This window comes from Pan troglodytes, chromosome 7 (assembly GCF_028858775.2).
Source record: "Pan troglodytes isolate AG18354 chromosome 7, NHGRI_mPanTro3-v2.0_pri, whole genome shotgun sequence".
Lineage (NCBI taxonomy): Eukaryota > Metazoa > Chordata > Mammalia > Primates > Hominidae > Pan > Pan troglodytes.
The window spans coordinates 60,402,011-60,425,079 of NC_072405.2; the positions used below are offsets into that span (position 1 = coordinate 60,402,011).

Here is a 23,069-nt window from a genome sequence, read left to right on the forward strand (position 1 = left end):
AGATTACAGGCGTGAGCCACCATGCCTGGCTAGGATTTCCTTTCAGTATGTTCAAAGAACTGAAGAATATGGGAAACTGAGCAACTAGTAGAGATCATCACATTCAACTTTTGGGTAAGCAAAACAAAGGAGGAAGCAGCTTGCTGAACACCAGGCACAGGGAGTAGCTAAGTTGAGTTGAAAGCCCAAGTTACCTCTAGTCATAGTAGAGAGATCTTTTCTCTATCTCCTTTGTTTAAATAATTAAGATGTTTCAAGTTTTTTCTAAACAAATAAGATAAATCTGGTGAAAAGTAATTTTTTCTTTAAAAGTTACAATATACCTTTCACTGAATAAAATTTCTTAACCTTAAACAAATTTGCTTGCTTCCTAGGCCACTAAAGAAAAGGAGAGTGGAAGTTACCTGATCCTCTATAGGCATGACTAATATGCCTCCAACTTTTAGTAATATTTTCATGTAGTTTTCATGGTCTTTCTGGACTCCAGCTCCACAATAAATTCGATCATACTGATGACTGTCAGATGCTATCTGGAGGCAATTACCAACAACAAATGCAGGTTCACAGAACTCAAATCTGCATTGAAAAACAAACATATTTTAATTCAATTAAGCAAAACATTAGATCTAAAAAATTTACCATAATCCAGTCCTTTGAAATAATGACATTACCAAAATTAATTATACGGATAAAATGATTATAAACTTTATTTAAATATAATATTTATTAAGTTTAGCACTCATCAAATGTATTGTTATATTATCAATGACATAGGACGGACATGTGTTTTCAAAACATTAACATTTTTGCCCACACTGAAACCTCACTTAGGTCTTCAGAATATAATGAAAAGTCCATCACAACCTCAATATTGTGACACCCCCCAAAATAACATAACAATGAGAATCATAAGGATCAATAAATGAGAAAAGGCTTCACTTTGCATTGTCCTTTCCAAAAAAGGTGAGGGGCCAGCAGAAATGAGAAGGGTTTGTGTAGAATTCATCTCAGTTTGACATTTTTGCTGAAGGTCAAAGTGGGAGAGCTTTATCAAAAAAAGATACGAGTGTCCTGACCACATACCCCTGCAACCAGTAAGGTTAGGAAGAGTTTCTAATAAATTTTGGCTGAGGAACATCACTGAATGGGACAAAGACCAGAATTAATACTATTTTTTTCATATTGCTGCTTTGGCCCCGATGATCTCCCTAAGCAACAAGAGATATGATTTCAAAGGTATTTTATCTGGGCTGCTTGTTTCTGGTAATAGTGTTGGTTCATGGTACACGGAGTTATGCTTTTACAAACTATCCTATTTGGACTTCTACTTTATTTCTTAAATTTTGATAAAACTGAAAACAGGCTCTAATATAAACGTAATTAAAACCCCAATGCACTAATAAGACAGGTAATCTTTTTAAAATTAATTCATATCCTTTCACTTTTAAGTTGAATAAAGTTAATATGATCATAGAGCAAAAGCACACTATTATTTGAGGATGAAATAATTCATATTAAAAGGTTTAGCATGCAGTTAAAAATAACACTGATTTGAATCACAATCATTTTTACTCTGTAAAATATATCCTGTCCTTTAGTAATTAATAGACTTATTACACAATAAGTTTCCATTCAGAGTCACTAAAACACAGACACATTATAAACATCTATTTCCTAAAGAAGAAAATTTACCAAAATATATGCCCTGCCCTTCATTTCTTGTCTTTTTGTTGGAAGGGTATAAAAGGTGGGGTGGGAAGGGTCAAGGGTGTCCCTGTACTATTGTCTTCATGCCCCCACGCTAAGGCAGTCCATGCCCCATTATTTCTTTTACTATAACTGTCACCTCACTGATCACATTTTTCAGGGCTCTCTTCCATCCCTCTGCTCTCTACTGCGCAGGATAAGTTCAAGCTCCTAGGAGTGCTACGGGGGAATCTTTATGAGTCTACCATCAAGTCTTTCTACTAGACTCCTTTCCTGTCTCTGCCCCAGCCTGAACATACTACTCTGCAGGCAGATTGAATTACTTGCTTCTAATTCCTTACAGGAACCATCACACAGTGTTTTGAAATCCTGTATCTGTGTATGTGCTGTTCCCTTAACTTAAAATATCCTTCCCTTCTCCTTCTACCCTTAATAAATGCCTGATATCCCTTCAAGATATAGTTGAAATATCAGCTTTGCAATGAAATCTTATTCAATTCCTTAACAGCATCTCATCCTTTCTACTTGCACAGCACACACAAAATGTGAATTTACCTAGGTTAGAGAATCATATTTAATTTCTCTTTTATATTCAAAACTATGCCATAATCTCAGATTGTTTAAAATATGGCCAAAATATAATTTTTGGCTTTTAAGTAATTAGATACTGTAGATCACATGGTTTGATCATCTTATCAAATTCACAGTAAGCATTCTTTAATAATAAGTTGGACTATTTCAGTATGGTCTATCTAAAAATCTTACAGAAATTCATTTTAAATGCTTTAATTTTATAATAATTTATTTCAACCTCATAATTTTCAGGATGAATGTGACTAGGGAATTTAAATAATTAAAAAATTTTGAATTATTAAACCACTTTATCAAATATGTTAAATCAACTAAAAAATATGCTTACAGTTTTAAAAGCTTCCTACTAGTTAAAAATATGTGGTAGCTTACAGAACTACTGCCAAGGAAATCACCATTACAGGTAATGACAACTTACAATTAAAACCACTTTTCATTAATTAGTGGTATTTTATACATGTTCATCACAGCAAAATAAATTAGAAATAATTTAGTGTGTGATTCTAAAATTAAATGTGTGACACTGGGCAAGTTACCTTATACCACTAATTGCACACTTCCTTCAGTCAAATACTATTTATTGAGCACTAGCTTTGTGCAATGACTGAGAATACAATGGGAGACACTCGTGTCTATATCTAATGGAAGAGACAAACATCGAACAATCCTACTAATTGAAATATAAATTACAACTGTGATAAATGCTCTTAAAGGGAAACTGACAGGCATGGGGATCAGAGAAGGGCTCCCTGAGAAATGGCAAGCTGGGATCTGAAAGATGAGACAGGACAATCTAGAGCTGCACTATCAAGATGAAAGCCACCAACCACTGTGACGAGTAAACCCTTAAAATGTGGCTAGTTCAAGTTTAGATCATCTGTAATGCGCATGGGTTTTCAGAGACTTTTTAGAACAATGTAAAATATCTAATTCTTTATATTTGCATATTAAAATATACATACTTTTTAAGTCACCTAAAATGAAAATACTAAATAACTATCCTTTTACTTAATAAAGAGTTGCTTCTAATACTTTATCACAATCTTCCCTTTGAAACATTTTTAAAATTTATTTTCCTGCTGTCTTTGAATATTTCTTCCGAATTTAATTGTATCTCCATCACCTATTAGTCCTCAAAATACATTTATTAAATAAATGAACTAAATTTAAAAAAAGAAACATAAATGTTTTAACTTTTCTACCTACCAACGCTGAATATGAACCCAAATTTGACAAATTAAAAATCTCAGGAGTAGAAGAGAAGCTTTTCTAGAAATAAAGTTACAGAAAAAGCATATGCTTATGGTACTTCTTCTAATTGTTTTACTTTTTAAAATACAGACACAGAGTCTTGCTATGTTGCCCAGGCTTGTCTTGTACTCCTGGCCTCAAGTGATCCTCCCACTCCAGCCTCCCAAAATGCTGGGATTCCAGGCATGAGCCACTGTGACCAGCCACCTATGGTACTTCTCTGTAGTAATACAATGGTTTATGTTTTGTTAAACTGATTACTGTAATAACTGGAGCTTCATGTTACAGAATACAGTTTTTTCCCAACAGGCCAAAAAAGGAAAAACAAAACAAACTCTTACCTCTAATGAATAATCAACTCTCCTATAACTAAATGACAGGTTTTTCTTGGGCCGGGGGGCTTTTCTGAAGATCTCAAATCAACCATCCTTATTATTCTAGTAAACAACATGAATGTTTTTCCCTCCAATGTAAAGCAGAACAAGTATAACTACTTCTATCTAAGGGAAATTATTAATACAAAGGATAACTGCAGAGAAAAATCAAATCTCTAAATTAATAAATTTCTAGTAATTGCAACTCCACTTCTAGCAAACACAAAAGGGGTCTTCATACTTTCCTTTAACATGTTTAAATTGATTTCCTTTACCAGAATACTCAAATTTGAAAGTTTCCTTGAATTTAAGACAATATTCAAAAAGGGATATACTATTACTAAATTTAAAAATAAAAATTGAAAGATATAAATAAAATTGGACTAAAAAGGATATCTTTAAATGTTGGCACTAAAAAATCTAGAACATATTAGAGAACTCATCTGCCAAACACACTACAAAGAAAACTGTAACACTACCAATTTTAGTGTCCTAAGGATTATTATTTAAATATGGCTTAACCTTTTCTAGCCATAATACATGGAACTTCACAATCAGTTAAAGAAAAAAGCTCTCAAACTGCATATTCTCACTTTTTTTCAATCTGTAAAGCGATTATGGATTAACTTTCCAATAAAGTACTTATAATATGAACTTAGGTTTTTCTGACTGGGCACACTGTTAAGAATCTTAGACGTTTTGTATTCTGATACTAATATCATGACTTACTTATCTATTTATTTATTTTTATTTTGAGAGGGGGTCTTGCTTTGTTGCCCAGGCTGGAGTGCAGTGGTGCGATCTTAGCTCACTGCAACCTCCACCTCAAGCAATTCGTGTGCCTCAGCCTCCCGAGTAGCTGGGACTACAGAGGTGGACCACCACAATCAGCTAATTTTTTGTATGTTAGTAGAGATGGGGCTGTACTAGTAGAGATGTTGCCCAGGCTGGTTCTGAACTCCTGAACTCCGGCAATCTACCTGCCTGGGCCTCCCAAAGTGCTAGAATTACAGGCGTGAGCCACCACACCCGGCCCATAACTTACTTTTATACAGCATTTCATGTAAACAAATTCATACCAATCAGGTTATAGAGTGGCCAAAATTTCAGTTATTATTTTTTCCAAAAGTCTATGATTACAATTTTTCAGGTAGGCCAGGTGTGGTTCTTCACTCCTGTAATCCCAGCATTTTCAGAGGCCAAGGCAGGAGGATCACTTGAGCCCAGGAGTTCTAGACCAGTCTGGGTAATGTGGCAAGACCCTGTCTCTACAAATTTTTTTTTTTAAATCAGTTAGGCATGGTAGCACGCGCCTATAGTCCCAGCTACTCCAAAGGCCAAGGTGGGAAGATCGCTTGAGCCCACAAGCTGTAAACTACGGTGAGCTATGACCATGGCCACTGCACTCCAGCCTGTGCAACACAGCAAGACCCTGTCTCAAAGAAAAAAAAGAATTCAGGTAAATGTTTACTGATATGTGTATATATATTTATATATGTGAATAACTAGATGACTGATTCAAGACACAGATGGTGGCTACCATGTTATCGAACACAGTAAATTACAACTCCTATTGATTCTTCCAAAGTAGAGAAGAAAATAAACATTTTCCCTCCTTAGGCCTTGACTATCTTCTGAAAACTGTATGTTACCTAAGTTTCCATAAACCTATAGAGGTAAAGGACATATTTTAAACTACAAATACAATTTCTGTATAATCTCTAAGACTGAACAATAAACTCAACGAAAGTTCTCAGTTTATCACAAAATAATACTACACTATTTATAAAATTACATAGGTTAAAAATGGTGAAAGAGAACATCTGAAATCTACCTTTTTACATCAACGACACAACAAATGAAATCTGAGAAGGAAAAAAATGGCAAAAAGTCTACTAAAATGATACTTAATATGTGTTTATAATTACTCATAAAAGAATGGTTGGCGTGTTCCTTCCCTAATTGTTATACTTGATTTAGGAGTTCATTAAAATTTTATGTTTGTAAGTAAAATAAAAAGTAGCAATCATTTTTATTCTTTGAAAAAAAATGTTCAAAACAAAATTTCCAAGATAGAGATGACCCACACTCCTAAATTACACTACCAAAAATGTTATATGTATACAGAAGAAAAAAAAAAAATCAACAGTCCTGAAATGTGTATAACCACAAAATCATTCATTCTAAGCTTATAATCATTTATTGATTTAAACCTGAAAATCCAGTGAATATTCTCAGACTCTCTTATGCAGATAAGGAAAAGTAATTGACATACTCTTAATAAAATGTACCCTGAAAATCATTTATGAAAAAAATATAGAGCACACAGATATCTCGGTTTAGAACATGAAGACTTGCCCAAAATAACACCAGGATTCTAATCACTTACCTTAGCAGTGGTTTTCTTTATAGGTGCATGTTGGAATATCTTCATCAGATGATTTCGTTCACAGCAGGGACCTTGCCAACTTGCCCATATAATTCTTTTGATAAGCTGCTAGGAGATCAGGGTGACCTAGCCTTGCCCTGTAGCTTCCCTCTTAGACGGATAGTCTAGGTCTAGGAGCTGACTGAGAGTAGAAAAAACAACATTCCCCTTCAATACACTGTTGAAGTGGGGCTGACAATTTGCACACCTAGTTTATCACGTGCCACAGGATGCTGTTATTGAAATTTTAGACAATTATTCCAGTGGAATAGAGAAATTTCAAGGACGTGGAAAAGAATCCTACCTTGTTCTCACACCTCATCCAAAACAACCTGCCAAATGAATCAAAAAACTTCTTTTTCTTGAAATACTTTGTCAAAATACACATTTTGAGTTTTAAGAGCCATGACTGCTTTATTAAGACAAAATAAAACTTCAGACTTTTCCATTGTGAAGAAAACCAAGGGAAATGTTAAACTCTTGATCTCCAGATACACTGATACCATTCAAGGACTCTTGCAATCAATAATTAAGCTATTTAATTACAATTTTTTGAAAAACAAACCTTTACATTTTCAAGTGTTTTCCATTTCAAATGAATCAAACTCATCTCAGAATAATTCAAGCATTATTCCAAGCAATGTGTTTCAAGTAAATACAGTTACTGTTCATTAAAGAAAGCATCAGAGAAATTCATAGTAACAAAAACAATCTCCAAACAGTTTACAGGAAATGTGACAGTAAGTCATATAAAGGTGAGCCTTTTATTGCTGAAATTGTATTTCAACAATTTCTTCTCCTAAAAATGTGTTTGAAGCCATGAAATTTTTCCCCATGCCATTTCTAACAGAGGTTAAAACATATAACCGATAGTCCTGATGACTATTTTCAAGGATTTCTGTCTCAACATCTGAATGTCTGTCATAATTTTAAAATGTATTTACATATCTGTCATAACTTTAAAGTATATTTACAATCTCTAACAATTGTTATAAAACTACTTCTAAACATTATTAGAATACCAAAATGTTCACATATTTTGAGAAATATTTTGGAATAATATTGAATATATAATGAATTATATATAGGAAAACTCCTTTAAGTAAGTGTAATTCTCATAAAGATGAAGTGAATAAAAGATGACAGAATATAGAAGCATCTAATTTTCAAATGCAAATCATATGTGAAAAATGAACATATAATTTAAAATAAAATTAGGATAGTAGATATGACCATGTCAACTAAATCTTCTAAAATACAAAAGTCTACTCTAACTCTACATATAAAACTTATACCTCAACCAAATATGAGTAATGAATTGCCTCCCCCACCCATCCCTGACCCCAATAAAAATTCATGCCATAGGCAAGTCTCATTAATGAACAAGGTATGCTCTTTAATATAAATGCTATAGTGAATTAAGTGCATTAACAGCATTCCTTAATTCTAATGTGAAAAAAGTAAATGATGAAAATAAAAGTACTCCTTCAACTTTCCTATCTAGGAAACTTTCCTATCCAGGAAACTTTCCTATACAAGTTGCTAGGCTGTAATTCATTGATGGCAGTAACTTGCTGGAAAGAAATATTAGAATAAATCAACGTTTACATCGTAAGAGCCAAACAGAACTAAGAAGACTCCCAGGCTCAGGTTACAGCCTCTTTTTCTAACCCTCAGTTTTCTCATCTGGGAAATGTGAACGCCAATTAATATTGTCTCTAGAACTGTGGATAAAACATTTAGAATGGTTAACACTAATGAACAGAGAAATGCATATTAGGTGCTATTATTTCTTATCATCTCATTATTGTTTTCATTACTCATATCATGACTCATTTATATGGCAAACTATACAGAGACAATGGTCTTTCATTCATATGGAATGAAAATCTCCAATAATTCAAACTACATTATACTCATTTGGCTACTGACACTGTCATACTTTCAAAGTCACAGCTGTAAGTCACCTAAAAGGGGACGAATATAGGATCTATTGGCCTAATTAATGCTTTACGAGAAAATGGCCCTCTCCAAAGCATGCATTCCAGGGAGCCAAATCAAATACATACATGTATATGCATTACATATGTGTGGCTATAAATAAATGCTATACTAATAATTCATTTTCAAAGTATTTACATGGTAAAAAGTTTATACTTCAGGCTCCTTTAACATACTCTTCTAATAAAGCTGGAGATTTTTTTTTAACTGTACATGAGCAAATACTGACTCACAATTTGACTTTCCCAATATCCTCCTTTCCTCTCAAAAGCCAGATATCTAAAGGCCTTTACTTTTCTAGCTAAAAACAGGATGTTTAGGAGAGCATGTATAAAAGTACAATAGGAGTCAGCAAACTGTTTACAGACAGTAGGCCAAGTCCAGACTACAGCTCGTAAACAGAGTGTTTTTGTAAATAAAATGTTACTGGAACACCCTCAAGCCCGTTCATTTTCATGGCATTTGCATCCAGTTTTATACTGCAAAGGCAGAGTCAGGTGGTGGCAACAGAGACCATCTAGCTTAGCAAGCCTAAAAGATTTACTAACTGGGATTTGTGGGAAAAACTTGCCAATGTTTCAGAGGACCCTTGAAATCACATCATTTTTATAAGAGAATTTCAGTGAATTTTAAAATACCATATGTATCAACGGAATACATCAGACATGAAACTTCCCCCTTCCCTCCCATCTCCAGTACAGTAAATCTAGTGCTATGTACTCTCCACATTATTTCATTTGATGATATAAGACTAAGACATACAAAGTTTAAAAGTGCTTACAATACTTTTTTTTAAAGAAAGAATACTACTTTCAAGACACAGGAATCAAGCTCTATACAACATAAAAACATGTTTGTATTTTATTTGGAGAAAGGGTCTCACTCTGTCGCCCAGGCTGGAGTGCAATAGTGCAATCTTGGCTTACTGCATCCTCCCACCTCAGCCTCCCAAGTAGTTGGGAATACAGGTATGTGGAACCATACCCAGCTAATTTTTGTAATTTTTTTTTTTTTGTAGAGACAGGGTTTTGCCATCTTTGCCCAGACTGGTCTCAAACTCCCGGGCTCAAGCAATCTGCCCGCCTTGGCCTCCCAAAGTGCTATGATTATAGTGTCAGCCACCACACCCAGCCTATATTTGTATTCTTAAAAAGGTCATCTAACTTTATATATTCTAATGCAGATTAGCATATGTATTTTACCCCCTCTACTGTATTTGGGAGTTTACTATGATCTTAAATATATGTATATAAGAAAACTTTAAAAATGCAATTCAAATCATGACATGGTAATACTTTTGAAAAGGGGACTGATTAAAAAAGATCCAAACCAACAGCATAAAAAAAACTGGAAGAATATTAGGTTTCAGCTATTTATTCTCTCTCCATTACACATAATCAAGGATAATCTGGTATTAAGGAATACACAAATGGCAATTAATTTTCCTCAGTTATCTTATATTTTGTTAACTAAAACATATATTTTGATGAACCATACATAATTAAATAAAACTGCTTAGAAATGAGATTTTTAAAACCACTTTGCATAGCAAGTTTCTAAAATATTTTAAACTTGAAAATAAGTTTAATTATTATCCACAAACATCAAGACAAACTGAAAATAATCAAAACACATGTAAGAACAATATCATTTTTATAATTTGTCACTGAAACCAAACTGTACAAAAGGAACAACAAAAAAAAATCATTGAATCCAGCCACTCATTACATTATGCAAAATGAAACATTTCCCTAGTACCTACTACTCCTTGTATATAAGCTACTTTATAATCTGAAATACATAAGAGTAATGTTTTAGTACACTGAAAAGATTAGGATAATAAAATTTTCAGAACTGTCTTCTTCAAGACTAGTTCATGAATATAAGAATCTATTTCAAAAATAAGCTGTAACAAACACTTTAGAAACAACTACATATAATAACTAAAACAAGGCCATTAAAAATTACAGAGAAACATTTATACCAGTCATATCACTGTATTTTATGATTCATCATATTATGAATAACAAACCTGAGTAACACAGTAATGAAAATAAAACTAAAGAAATATAAGCCAGGGAAATTTGAGTATTTTACAATAACAACAACAACAACAAAAAAACAATTTGAGAATTTTTAAAAATTGAGATACTTATATAAGTGGTTTTCAAACTTATCTGTGTTGTGATTATTTAAATTACATCAACATAGAAACACTTCAAATCACAACATATTTTACTGTTTCCCAGGACTATACCCTCTTGCCAGCAATAAGCCTGAGCTCCACAGACACTTGCACAGAGTTGCTTCACTGATTCAAGAGTCTTCCTTGAGTCTGTTCTGCTCAATTAATGACCCAAAATGGAATTATCTGTGTCTTCATGTATTAATAGGTGAAATCTATTAATAACTAACATATAACAGAGCTTAAAATAGACCTTAAAAATTTGCTTTCACTAATACTTTTATATTTTCTAAATTCAAATGTACTCAAAAAGCCCTTCTGTGTACATGAAGTTTCAAGATCAAAACAAATACTTAATAGCAATTAAATAAAAGGAACAAAATTCTATAGTTCTAACTGTATAAAAATACATTCATGACTGCATCTTAAGCACTTACCATGCCACTATAATCCTTAAGACAGAGAGAAACAATAAAGACACAAAAAGATGCTAAAATTGAATCCAAATTTCTTATCAAATAATTTGGAGTAAAAACTTTTATTTCTGCCAAACGTGCTTTTCTTGGAACTAGGATATGAACCAACACAGTAAGCCTTGAAAAACGAATCAAAATGTGCATTACGTGTTGTTTATAAAGACAAGCATAAATAAGATACAGGATGGTGCTCAGTAAATTAATGCAGAAAATTCAAGTGGCTTGCTTAAATTCATTGACCTACAGTAAAAAAAAAACCTGAGCATTTCCCAACTGCCCCATGCCTGCCTGCAATTTTTAACAGTTACAATCACACCTAGGTAGACACAAGACCTTGCCTTCACTGTTAAGTACTGAGGATTTTGCTCCATTACATCAGGTTTCTGTTCTTCAACCAATCAAATGCCACTTGCCAGACGATAAATACAAACTGGGATTGCAAAGGGGAATGAAACAAAAGTACAAGAGGAAGGGGAGGAAGGCCAAAGGCAGGAAGGGGAGGAAGGGCAAAGGCAGGAGGGGGAAAATAAACATTCCTCTGAAGATATTCACAAGGTTTTTTGGCTTCTTCTCTCTGGTGGTGTCCTTCAATCTAGATCTTTCTAGAGAAAAGCCCTCAGTTCTGATGTAGCCCCCTCCCTCAAGTTGTTGATGGTCATAGCCAAGGGCTGGATATAAATGAGGGCCAACTCCCAACAAGCCGAGTTGAAATTCTCAGTGTTTTTGCCTAAAACTTTGTTCTTTAAAGTGACTGTTCTAAGCTTGTGTTTTCTATCCTTTTTAACACTTTTTCTCTTTGAAAATCAGATACACAGTGAAATGAGAGATGTAAAAGCTCTCCAAATTTTACACAATTTCAAAGAGCTCATGGATTTCAGCATAAGTGCTCTTGCTCTACAGCAATGCAGAATTTTAGGATTACACACCAAATGGACTTTTCCTGCCAGCCCAAGGACCAAAGCCTGTGCCATGTTTCTTCTAAGAGGAGTTATATTGTGAGTTCAAAACAATGGTTTTACAAACCAATTTCTTATTAACAATCCTATCACAAGATATATCAATGTATTTCTATGATCATTTCTTCTGGATATATTACAAAGTAGCTGAATATGTTAAAGTCCTTTGTATACTGACTGGTACCACCTCTCATGTCCTGAAGAGGACAGAACTACTAAATTACTATCCAAAAGGTAAAAAACCAGTTCCAGACAAATATTGCAATCACAGCATTATTACACTGTATCTCCAGAAAAGATAGCTGAATGTTTAATGAATTCAACATTACTAATAAAGTTGTAGTAGCAAAAAATCACTACATTATTTATAATTTACTATAGAATTACATATAGTTAAAGTTATAGCACAGAATAATCTTAACTTTTTCTCATTTTATGGTGCACTGATTTTTGCTGCATTCAATTGAGCCAGTCAGGATCAATAAGTGTTCAAGAATAGACATGTTGCATGTATCTATTAAGTGATTTTAAACCAAAACTATAGATATGAATACTTACTTATCAAAGCTATCACTATTTTTGATGAAGCTCTCCAGTTTTTCCTTGGCATATTCCACCACATCTGAATGAAGCTCAATCCCATGATTTATTCCAAAAGGACCTGCAATCGTAGCAGCATTTTTATAAAAAATATTAATAATATGCCCTTACAGAGCTCTTTTTTAAGTTCTGCTCATTTATACATCACAGGAGTATTTAAAGATGGCTTGAACTATGCAAATACTTCCTAGCCACAGACTTAAAAGTTGAATGGAAATCCACGTACATTGCTTTAATGTAAAAAAAAAGGGGAAAAAAAAAAGTTCGCCTGAGTTTTCTATCAAAAACTACTACCAGGGATAAGGTTGAAACCTACAGAGTTCTCCCAAGAGAGTAGCTTATCTGGCAGGACAAAACTGCCAAAAGAATAGTATTTCTAAGTGAAGTTTAAGTTACTTGCTATTATTTTATCATTTGCTAAAAAATTGGTAATTCAAAATACCTAAAACCATGGGCTAACACAGATATTACGTGAATGTCTCAGGGCATCGCTACCCCCAGCCAGTAGAGGCTAAATTCCCACCCCACTCCATGCCTTTTGGAGCTCCCAGTGCCTAGCAGAATGTGGCCATTGGGCAGCATGCTGGACTTGACTCTCATGCTCCAGCATCTTTTACACTTCTCACTTAGGCTTTCTCTTTACATACGCCCAGGACGGACTACCTCCCAGGAAAAGGGGAATGAATAGAGTTTTCCCAGCCCCCAGAGATGTTATTGGGCTGGCTCTTTTCCCTCACCCTGAAAATACGAGGACTCAGTGTCTCCTAAGGCTACTGTACATACATACTAACCTGCCCCACGACCCACATGAGAATATAACACACAAATTACAGTTAGTCCCTTTTCAACTTCTGAAATTGAGCCAACCAGGTTTTCCACTCAACATTTTTGTTTCACTTTGACATTGGTCCTGGAAGGTGTCTTATTTTCAGTATCTTTAGGAAATACTTAACTGGATGTGCCCTCTACCAAATGTCTAAAACGACAGTGCATATTTGGATTGTTTCTACTGACCATTAGGTACTTTTAACCAAAAAATCACAATCATAAATTGTCATGTTTGAATGTTGAAACAGTACATGTAAAATATGGTTTGCCATCTAGGAAATATCCAAACTATAAAAATTTAACCAAAATGTTCAGATATAATCTTAAACCCAAAATCCGATAAGGATAAAGCCTTCCCCTACTATACTTTTTTATAAAAACATTGCTTTTACTTGAAAAATGTGTTCCAATAGGAAAATTAAATAAAAAGGTGCTTGATTCATCAACCCACAACAGAATTAACTTCCTTTGCAATGTTTTTACATTTTATAAATTGTCCTGGTTAAAGCAATGTCAGACTTTTTGCTTGTTTCCTTCCTTATGAACTCTTAGCCTTCAACTGAAAACTGGAACGTCTGCCCAAAATCATTTATGACTTCTTGTAATTCCTATTACTCCAGATAAACTGAGTAAAACTAAAATTTTTATATTCAAAATAATAAAGCAGCCAAAAAATTAAACTTAGAAAAGCACAGTGAAGTCACTTTTCAATATATTAAATGTAAATATTCTGAGAATTTGAATTTCCATACATGTCAACATATAAAATGTTTTAAAAAAAACCAAATAGTTTACCTCATTTAAAATAATTCAAATACAGGCAGGATGTGGTAGCTCATGCCTGTAATCCCAGCACTTTGGGAGGCCAAGGCGGGCAGATGGCTTGAGCCCAGGAGTTCGAGACCATCCTGGCCAACATGGCAAAACCCTGTCTCTACTAAAAATACAAAAATTAGTCAGGTGTGGTGGTGCACACCTGTAATCCCAGTTTCTTGGGAGGCTGAGGCATGAGAATTGCTTCAACTCAGGAGACGGAGGTTGCATTGAGCCAAGATCTTGCCATTGCACTCCAGCATGTGTGACAGAGCAAGACTCTGTCTCAAAAAAAGAAAAAAAAATGAAATAAAACTACACTTACTTAACATTATGTACATAGTAAGAAAAATACTATCCTATGACATAAACCTAATTTCCCTTTCTTCCTTTTAGGGTGATCCATTGACTATAAAACATGAGATGTTTACATTTTCATTATCCATTAAGAACCAAGGGCCAGGCACGGTGACTCACACCTATAATCCCAGCACTTTGGGAGGCCGAGGTGGGAGGATTGCTTGAGCCTAGGACTTCGAGACCAGCCTGGGCAACATGGCAAGGCTTCGTCTCTACAATAAACTAAACAAAAAAGTAGCCGGGCTTAGTGGTGCATGCCTGTAATCCCAGCTACTCGAGAGGCTGAGGCAGGAGGATTGCTTGAGACCAGGAGGTAGAAGCTGCAGTGAATTAGTTGTGTTGCTGCCATTGCACTCTGGGCTGGGCAACAGAGAGAGACCGTGGTTTTGTTTGTTTTAAAAGAAGAAAGAAAGAAAAAAGACAAAGAAAAAAATCTGGTTACATGTTTATAAAAAAAGAAAAACCAGGGCTGCATAGATAGGAGTTCAATTGAAAAGGTTAATATTGCTGGCACTCTTATGTTTCCTATAAGACTCTTATGTTCCTGCCACTACAATCCGGGCTGGGCAACAGAGTGAGACCGTGTCTTTAAAAAGAAAAAAAAGAGAAGAGAGAGAGAGAAAAAAAAATCTAGTTACATTTTTATGAAAAAAGAAAAACCAGGGCTGCATAGATACGAGATCAATTAAAAAGGTCAATACTGCTGGCACTCCATGTTTCCTATAAGACAGAATATATAATAACAAAGGTGTTAAGAATCTGTAATCAAGGCTTCTAATCCATAGTCCAAACTGCATTATTAACAGAACGAATCTGAATTTCAAAGTTCTAGGCTCTCAGTTAAAGACGCCACTGGTCTCTTTTTCGTTTTATTTTTCCTGCTTTCTGCTTATTATCTAAAAGCAAAGTGTCAACTTTTGCAAATAAGCTTAAAGAAAATTTCTTAATTTTTTCACATAACTTGTTTTTCATACTACCTTGACACAAGATATTTAATAATGAAAGATAAAGACAATTCATTAATATGTAAAGAATTTGACAAACAATATAAATACACATGTAAAATATGCTATGCATTAATACTGAATTGTAAACACCATTTATGATTTTTTATAGATGAAACTGTTTAATTTTCAGTGACATGGAGGCACATCTTTAATGATCACTACTTAACAATATGAATGGTAACTAACATGTTCAAAGTAAATTAAAAAGAAAAATGCATTAATAAAAGGCAGAATTTAAATAGCAATGTCACCAATATCTCATTTATTTAGAATGTGATATACACCTTGAATGCATTAAGTGTATAAAAATGTAATGCAATGCTGATTATTACAACTCACATTTGGTATCTGTATTAAATATAACAACAGGAAAATAAAACAGAAAATTGAAAAAGCATACATAGATGCTTCTGAGAAAGGGGAATAAGAGATCTAGGGTGGTAAGGAAACATTTTTATCATTATATGCTCTTGTATAAAATTTGTTTTAACCATTTGCGTGTATAACTTTTTCAATTAAAAAGCAATGGGCTACTGAAAGATTAAAAAAAAAGAACATAAATGTTCAAATAAATAAACAAGTAATATATAGCTAATAGGTACAAGTTGTCAATGGAAAAAAGTGAAATGGTATCCAAAAGATGATGATATTAACAGGCCAACTGAGGCATGAATTTGACTCTGAATTCCAATGTTATTTTGTATTCGCCAATGTAAAGATTTTTCTATGAAACAAGGGCTTAATTTTTGTAACTTTTTTTTTTAAAAAAGAAAATGTTGACCTTTAATAGCTAAATATTAAAGAGAACATAGAAACATACAGCAAAGTCAAAGTTTATTAAAACAAATACAGTTATTAGAAATTCCTAGGTATCTTTACATAAAAAATAATTTTTAAGGTTGACAAACCCCCATTGATAACAATAACAAATATAGTAAAATCTAGGCTGCTTTCAAGTTTTCAAATCACATTCATTGCACTCTTAAGAGTGCTTTTCTAATAATTGGATCTAATCTAGTTCATTTATCATTTACCAATCAGTCAAGAACCCAAGCTTGCACATAAAAGTTAATAATTATTAGGTTTAGGCATCAAGTGTCTATGCAATACCAATATTTTTTATTTATGTCTATGTTCGCCCCTTGTAATGTCCAACATTTTGACAGTGTGGTGCTGATGAGTAGAAGACTGAGGCAGACCAAGGAAACCTGAGAGTTCCACACTGTATTTGAATGAAGTTCACTGTGCCTTTAGTATTTTGTGTAAAGCTAACTTACAGAACATAGCCACAGGCAAAAAGTAATTCACAATACATAAAGTTCTGAAGATGAAATAATTCAAGATCCATCATTTCAATTGAGGACTCTGAGATCAAAATACTGGTGTGGTGAGAAAGATAGTAGATTAAAGGTCAGATGTCTTGGCTTCCAATCCCAATTCCTCCTAACTGTTGTATAATCTAAGACCAGTCACTGTAAGACCGGTTCCCACTGTATAATAGTAGTCCCTGGGAAAAAGCATTAAATTATGTAAAACTTTGCATACTATAATGTAATCGACAAACTGTTGTTAAAAAATTATGATGTGCTCTCTCCCCATATACAGAAATAGTTATAGAAGCATAATTATAACCTACATAAGGGGTTCTCAACCCTGACTGCCTACTAGAATAACCTGGGAATTTTTAATTTTTAAAAGTAGATTAAATTTAATTTGATTTAAACTGTAAATGCCTGGGTCCTACCACAAACAGATAAAATGGAAATCTCTCAGGGTGTGACCCAGGGTCTGCAGATAATCCTAACATGCAACTGGGGCTGAGCAGTACTAGCCACCCCTCCTAATTATGATAAAGCCCCATCTGAATTATTTTTTAAAATCTGTTTTGGACTATCCAAATCTCTGTTCTCATTATAGTAAAGTAACATCAAGAGTTAATAGCTACCAATAAAAGTATTTTGGCTAAAACTAAATATTCACCACAAGGGGGAGTAGGTGGATCAGTCATTAGGTTTCTACGAAACTAATATAAAGTCAATGAGAATTAAAATATAAATATAAAAGGATCTTTCAATAAATTACAATGATATTTTATTACTAATTTTAGTTAGATAAAATAAGGTATCTTTATAAAGATTTATAAGCAACTTTGTAAGTATTCAGGGAGAGTAAAGGGTAAAAAGTCGACAGGAATAGGTTTCACTCTTTCTTTTCACAAATATCCTGTGGTATAATGCACAAAAATAAAACAGACCAAAGGTGAATAAAGGAAAAAGGAGGAAAGCAATCGACGAAAGGCTAAGTAATTATTACCTAGACAACTAAGAGAAGCTGTTCTAATATATTCCGAACACTTATTAAGATATATTTAATTTATTTCTCCCATTCAACTATATCACATGGGGAAAAACATCAAACACTGTCAAATTTGTCCTGAGTCTTGCCATGTTAGCTTGACCACTCTGAAGCTAATAAGATTAGACCTTGTTCTTTGCTCTCCAGTTTTGGGGGAGGCATCATGAAACAAGTCCTGGAATTTGCCAGAAACAAGTTCTAGTCCCTCAGGCTCCTCTCAGTCAACGGCTATGCAAATGCTACTCTCTTTTATCACACATGAATCTCAGAAATATGTTTACCTAAGATCTGAAAGTGTTGGTTTCACAGTTACAGAGAATGGAACCAAGGCCCTAAGTAAAACCATATCTCTAAAATGTCGAAATATCAACAAGAGATGTCACGATTAGTTCATTTACATATTTCTACACAATGTGCTAATATTCAAGACTAACAGGTCAAGAACAACCTATGACTATACCTCAATGTGCGCAATAGAATATTAAAATAGAGATTAAATTTCTAACAAAGCAAATTCAATAAGCTGAGAAAAAAATTTGTTAAGGTATATATAATACAGAATAGTTTCAAAAGCTAATTTAAACAGCTTCAGATTTTGACTCAAATTCTTTTTTTTTTTTGAGATGGAGTTTTGCGCTTATTACCCAGGCTGGAGTGCAATGGCATGACCTTGGCTCACCACAACCTCCGCCTCCCGGGTTCAAGTGATTCTCCTGCCTCAGCCTCCCAAGTAGCTTACAGGCATGAGCCATCACGCCCGGCTAATCTGGTATTTTTAGTAGGCACGGGGTTTCTCCATGTTGGTCAGGCTGGTCTCGAACTCCTGACCTCAGGTGATCCGCCTGCCTCAGCCTCCCAAAGTGCTGGGATTACAGGCATGAGACACCACCCCCAGCCTCAAATTTTTCTTAATGCAATCATTTTCCCTGGAAGACATTTTCATCGGCTCTTTCATTCCACTGCACATCTATTTGTGAAGTACATGTAAGATACCTGGGACCAGCATGGTGATAGATTCACATAAATACTCAATAAATATTTACTAGACTAAATGAAGAACAGCCAATAAGATTAACACCACACTTTTATTGCTAGTTCAGAAGCATCATGCACAATTTCAAGGGTAGGAGATGTGTCTTGAACACTTCCATATCCTCAGCAGCTGGCACAGGGTCTAACATAATACTTCTTTCAAGAATGATAAAGTACACAAATGTAGCTACAGTCTCAAATTTAAAAGGTTCACAACGAAGACTGAAACAAATGATATCCACAAAGCATAAAAATATTTTTCATGTCTTGATTTTTAAAATAGTGCCTGACCAAAAATTATGTTAAATCTATATTATCTGATGGTAGGGAATGATGCATACCACAGAAGTAAATGTTATTAAGTACATTCCATTCAAAATTAATTTCTTATTAATTTTAGCTGCTTGATAGAAATCTGTCAAAATTCAACAAATATTTTCCTTTTATTCCTAAATTTGCTTCTGACTCCAAGCCAACTATCATCCCTATAAAGCGGTATGTATTTGCAAAAATCGCAGTGTCCTCAGAGCTCTATAAAGTTATCGTCAAAGTGGGGAGGCAACTAGGTAAAATATAGGAGAGGAAGAGAAGGAAAATATTTCAAAGTATGCCTTTTGATACTTTTGAATTTTCAGCCCTGTGATTATGTTACCTACTCCAGAAAATAAAATTAAAGAGGAGAGACTGGTACTCAAGTTTCTGCATTATGTAATTTAGAAGAAAAAAGTACTCTTCACTAAGAAAGGAAACAGAGGAGAAAGAAGAGAATTTGTTAAACTTTTTGTCACGTGTGGAAGAGGGCAGGAAAAGAATTGTTGGGGACAGGCCTCACTTCTGGAATCTTTTGTACACTGGAGAAGAAACAGGATGCAGGCACCACATGTTTAAGAACCCAGATTGGAGTGCAGCTTGGAAGATCAAGAGTGTCCAGAGCTCAGCTGCCGGACCTTGGAGGCAGAAATCTATGAATCCTTTGCATGTGGATGTTACTTGAAGAAAGAAGAAAGATTCACCCTTCACTACAGGATAAAGCCAAAGTTGTTCATTCCCAAAAAAGGACAAAGTATTTATAAACGTAACACACAGAGATGTGAAATCCAAGGAAACAATTTTTGGCAAGGGTGTAGGAGGGTAGATGGACTGACCCTGCAAGAGCCAAACCCAGAGGGAATGTGAAGGCGGGTTCCAGACGAGACCAAGAACTCCAGCAGACCAAGCAGCCCTGCCAACTCCAGTCAACCTCTGGCTCTAACCTGATGCATTCAGTCCAATATCCAACTCAGCCTAGGGAAGACTTTGTCACAGAAAAACAAAGACAATTCCGTAGGTGCCAGCTCCTACACAGGGAGATAGAGATTCACAAATTTTACACTTAAGGAAACAAATTCAGAAAGGTTTAGTACTTTTCTCAAAGTAACACGCAGTCAATTGTCATTATTTACTGTATAATAGTTATGTTCTAAAAAAAATACAGCAAACATTGAATTAGCAAAAGATGAACTATTGCTCCTTAGGAAGATATGCACATATATAAATATATTAAATAGATTATAATATTAAATCCTGAGAACTCATCCTGGTAGAGACTATATTATTTATTTTACAAAAGAGAAAATAAACTTAAGTGTTAGTGACTTGCCTGAGCCACCCCACGAACTGTTGCCAGAATTGGGATTCAAGCCATCAACAGGCCCCAGTGCAGACTGGGAGCTTGTGACATGCCTTTGGTCATCTCTGTATGACCACAGAGACAAGAAGGCAGAGAGAACTTCACTTTATCCCACCTTAGCTAGGAAGATGCAAAGCAGGAAACTCAAATTTTTTGTTCCTCTCTGCAAGCTTGTTAGTGATCATAAAAGCAGTGTGAGTTTTGATTTGGGCGGTTCAAATAAGTATTAGCAAGTAGGTGAATTCTCAAGAGACAAAATTTGCAAATAGTAAGGATTGGCTGTATTTGCTACATAGACAATCTTGGTTGGGAAAGAGTTAATCACAAAGATAAAACTCAAAATGCTCAGAGAACCACCTAAGCCACTTCACATCACTGGAGAAATTTCTTCCTAACTTCTAAGAATAGTGTGAAAAAATATAACCAGAAGAAATTACTATGAAAACTCTGTAAAACCTGTATTGCCTTCTAATATTTATTATTTTATTTACTATTACCCTGTAATCAGCAGTAATATTATCCATAAACACAAAATCACCTGGATGTTGATTTTCAGAGTTAGCAGCAATGAAAGAGGTGGTTGTCAGTAATGACTTCTACTCCACAACCAGTGTAATTGAGACGGGGAAAAAAAAAATCTAAGAAATAGAACAGTGGTGGCAACTCCATACAGAGCACAAGGGCAGAAAAAAGATGCCCAGAAGCCTAACTAGGACTAAGAAATAATAGTTCAAATAGTTAAGAGTTTCATGAATTTCATAAAATGTGATTAGCCTAAAATAAAAGGTTGTTTTCAAAACAGATTTGCTCACAGAGCCCCAAATAAATCACATATCAAGAACGGATGGGCCAGGCGCAGTGGCTCATGCCTGTAATCCCAGCACTTTGGGAGCCCGAGGTGGGCAGATCACAAGGTAAGGAGATCGAGACCATCTTGCCCAACACGGTGAAACCCCGTCTCTACTAAAAATACAAAAATTAGCTGGGCATGGCGGCACATGCCTGCAATCCCAGCTACTTGGGAGGATGAGGTAGGAGAATTGCTTGAACCTGGGAGGCGGAGGTTGCAGTGAGTGGAGATGGCACCACTGCACTCCAGCCTGGGCTCTGACAGAACAAGACTTGTCTCAAAAAAAAAAAAAAGGCTAGGCGTGGTGGCTCACGCCTGTAATCCAAGCACTTTGGGAGGCCAAGGAGGGTGGATCACCCGAAGTCGGGAGTTCGAGACGAGCCTGACCAACATGGAGAAACCCTGTCTCTACTAAAAATACAAAATTAGCCAGGCGTGGTGGCACATGCCTGTAATCCCAGCTACTAGGGAGGCTGAGGCAGGAGAATAGCTTGAACGTGGAAGGCGGAGGTTGCGGTGAGCCAAGATCATGCCATTGCACTCCAGCCTGGGCAACAAGAGTGAAACTCCATCTCAAAAAAAAAAAAAAACATAATTTATAATTCCTAAAAAGAAAAAAAAAAAACAGAGCAAGGCATGGTGGCTCACACCTGTAATCCCAGCACTTTGGGAGGCCAAAGTGGGCAGAACACTTGAGGTCAGGAGTTCAAAACCAGCCTGGCCAACATGGCGAAACCCCATCTTTAATACAAAAAAAAAAAAAATTAGCCAAGCGTGGTGACGTGCACCTTTAGTTCTAGCTACTCAGGAGGCTGAGGCAGGAGAATCAACTGAACCTGGGAGGCACAGGCTGCAGTGAACTGCGATCGTGTCACTGCACTCCAGCCTGGGCAACAGGGTGAGACTCTGTCTCAAAAACAAACAAACAAAAAATTCCTTTTTAAAAAAAAGTGTAACACAGTATAGAGAAAAAACTCAGGTTCTGTTTGATGCATAAAACAGAGTATATCTTATACAGAAACCTTGATACCTGCAGAATGTGTTTTTTGTTTTGTTTGTTTTTGAGACAGAGTCTCGCCCTGTCGCCCAGGCTGGAGTGCAGTGGCAGGGCTCATTGCAAGCTCCGCCTCCCGGGTTCACACCATTCTCCTGCCTCAGCCTCCCGAGTAGCTGCAACTACAGGTGCTCGCCACCATGCCTGGCTAATTTTTTGATGTGTGTGTATTATTAGTAGAGATGGGGTTTCACCGTGTTAGCCAGGATGGTCTCGATCTCCTGACCTTGTGATCCACCCGCCTTGGCCTCCCAAAGTGCTCGGATTACAGACTGAGCCACCGCGCCTGGCCCAGAATGTGTTTTATCTTACCAAGAAGAATGAGAGTTGAGGGACGGGGGAACTGACCACCCTGGATCTCCCTAATCTTTTGGCCTAAAGTAAGCTAATAAAGAACATTCTTTAAGAGGCACTTAAAAGAGCATGAAAAAACATTTGAAAATTATATTTGTGATAAAGACTTATATCCAAAATATATAAAGAATACTAACAACTCAATAATCAACAACTCAATTAAAAAACAGGAAAAGAT

General features: G+C 35.3%; 1 protein-coding gene across 10 annotated transcripts in view; it reads right to left on the bottom strand.

Moving 5' to 3' along the window:
- PCMTD1 (protein-L-isoaspartate (D-aspartate) O-methyltransferase domain containing 1) overlaps nucleotides 1-23,069 on the bottom strand; it is an 81,381-nt gene that overhangs the window by 15,234 nt on the left and 43,078 nt on the right. For 6 of the 10 annotated variants that reach the window (XR_010159548.1, XR_010159547.1, XM_009455359.5 and 3 more), the window contains 2 exons: nucleotides 12,528-12,630; nucleotides 405-576 (listed from right to left, as the gene is read on the bottom strand). Coding sequence is in view for 8 of the 10 variants with exons in the window: in XM_063817093.1 (XP_063673163.1) it covers nucleotides 405-576; nucleotides 12,528-12,630 (275 nt within the window). In the remaining 2 variants the exon portion in view is untranslated. Of the gene's footprint in view, nucleotides 1-404; nucleotides 577-6,312; nucleotides 6,494-12,527; nucleotides 12,631-20,109; nucleotides 20,302-23,069 lie in introns of all 10 variants that reach the window. The other 4 variants (XM_063817094.1, XM_063817096.1, XM_063817095.1 and 1 more) reach the window with 4 other exon arrangements.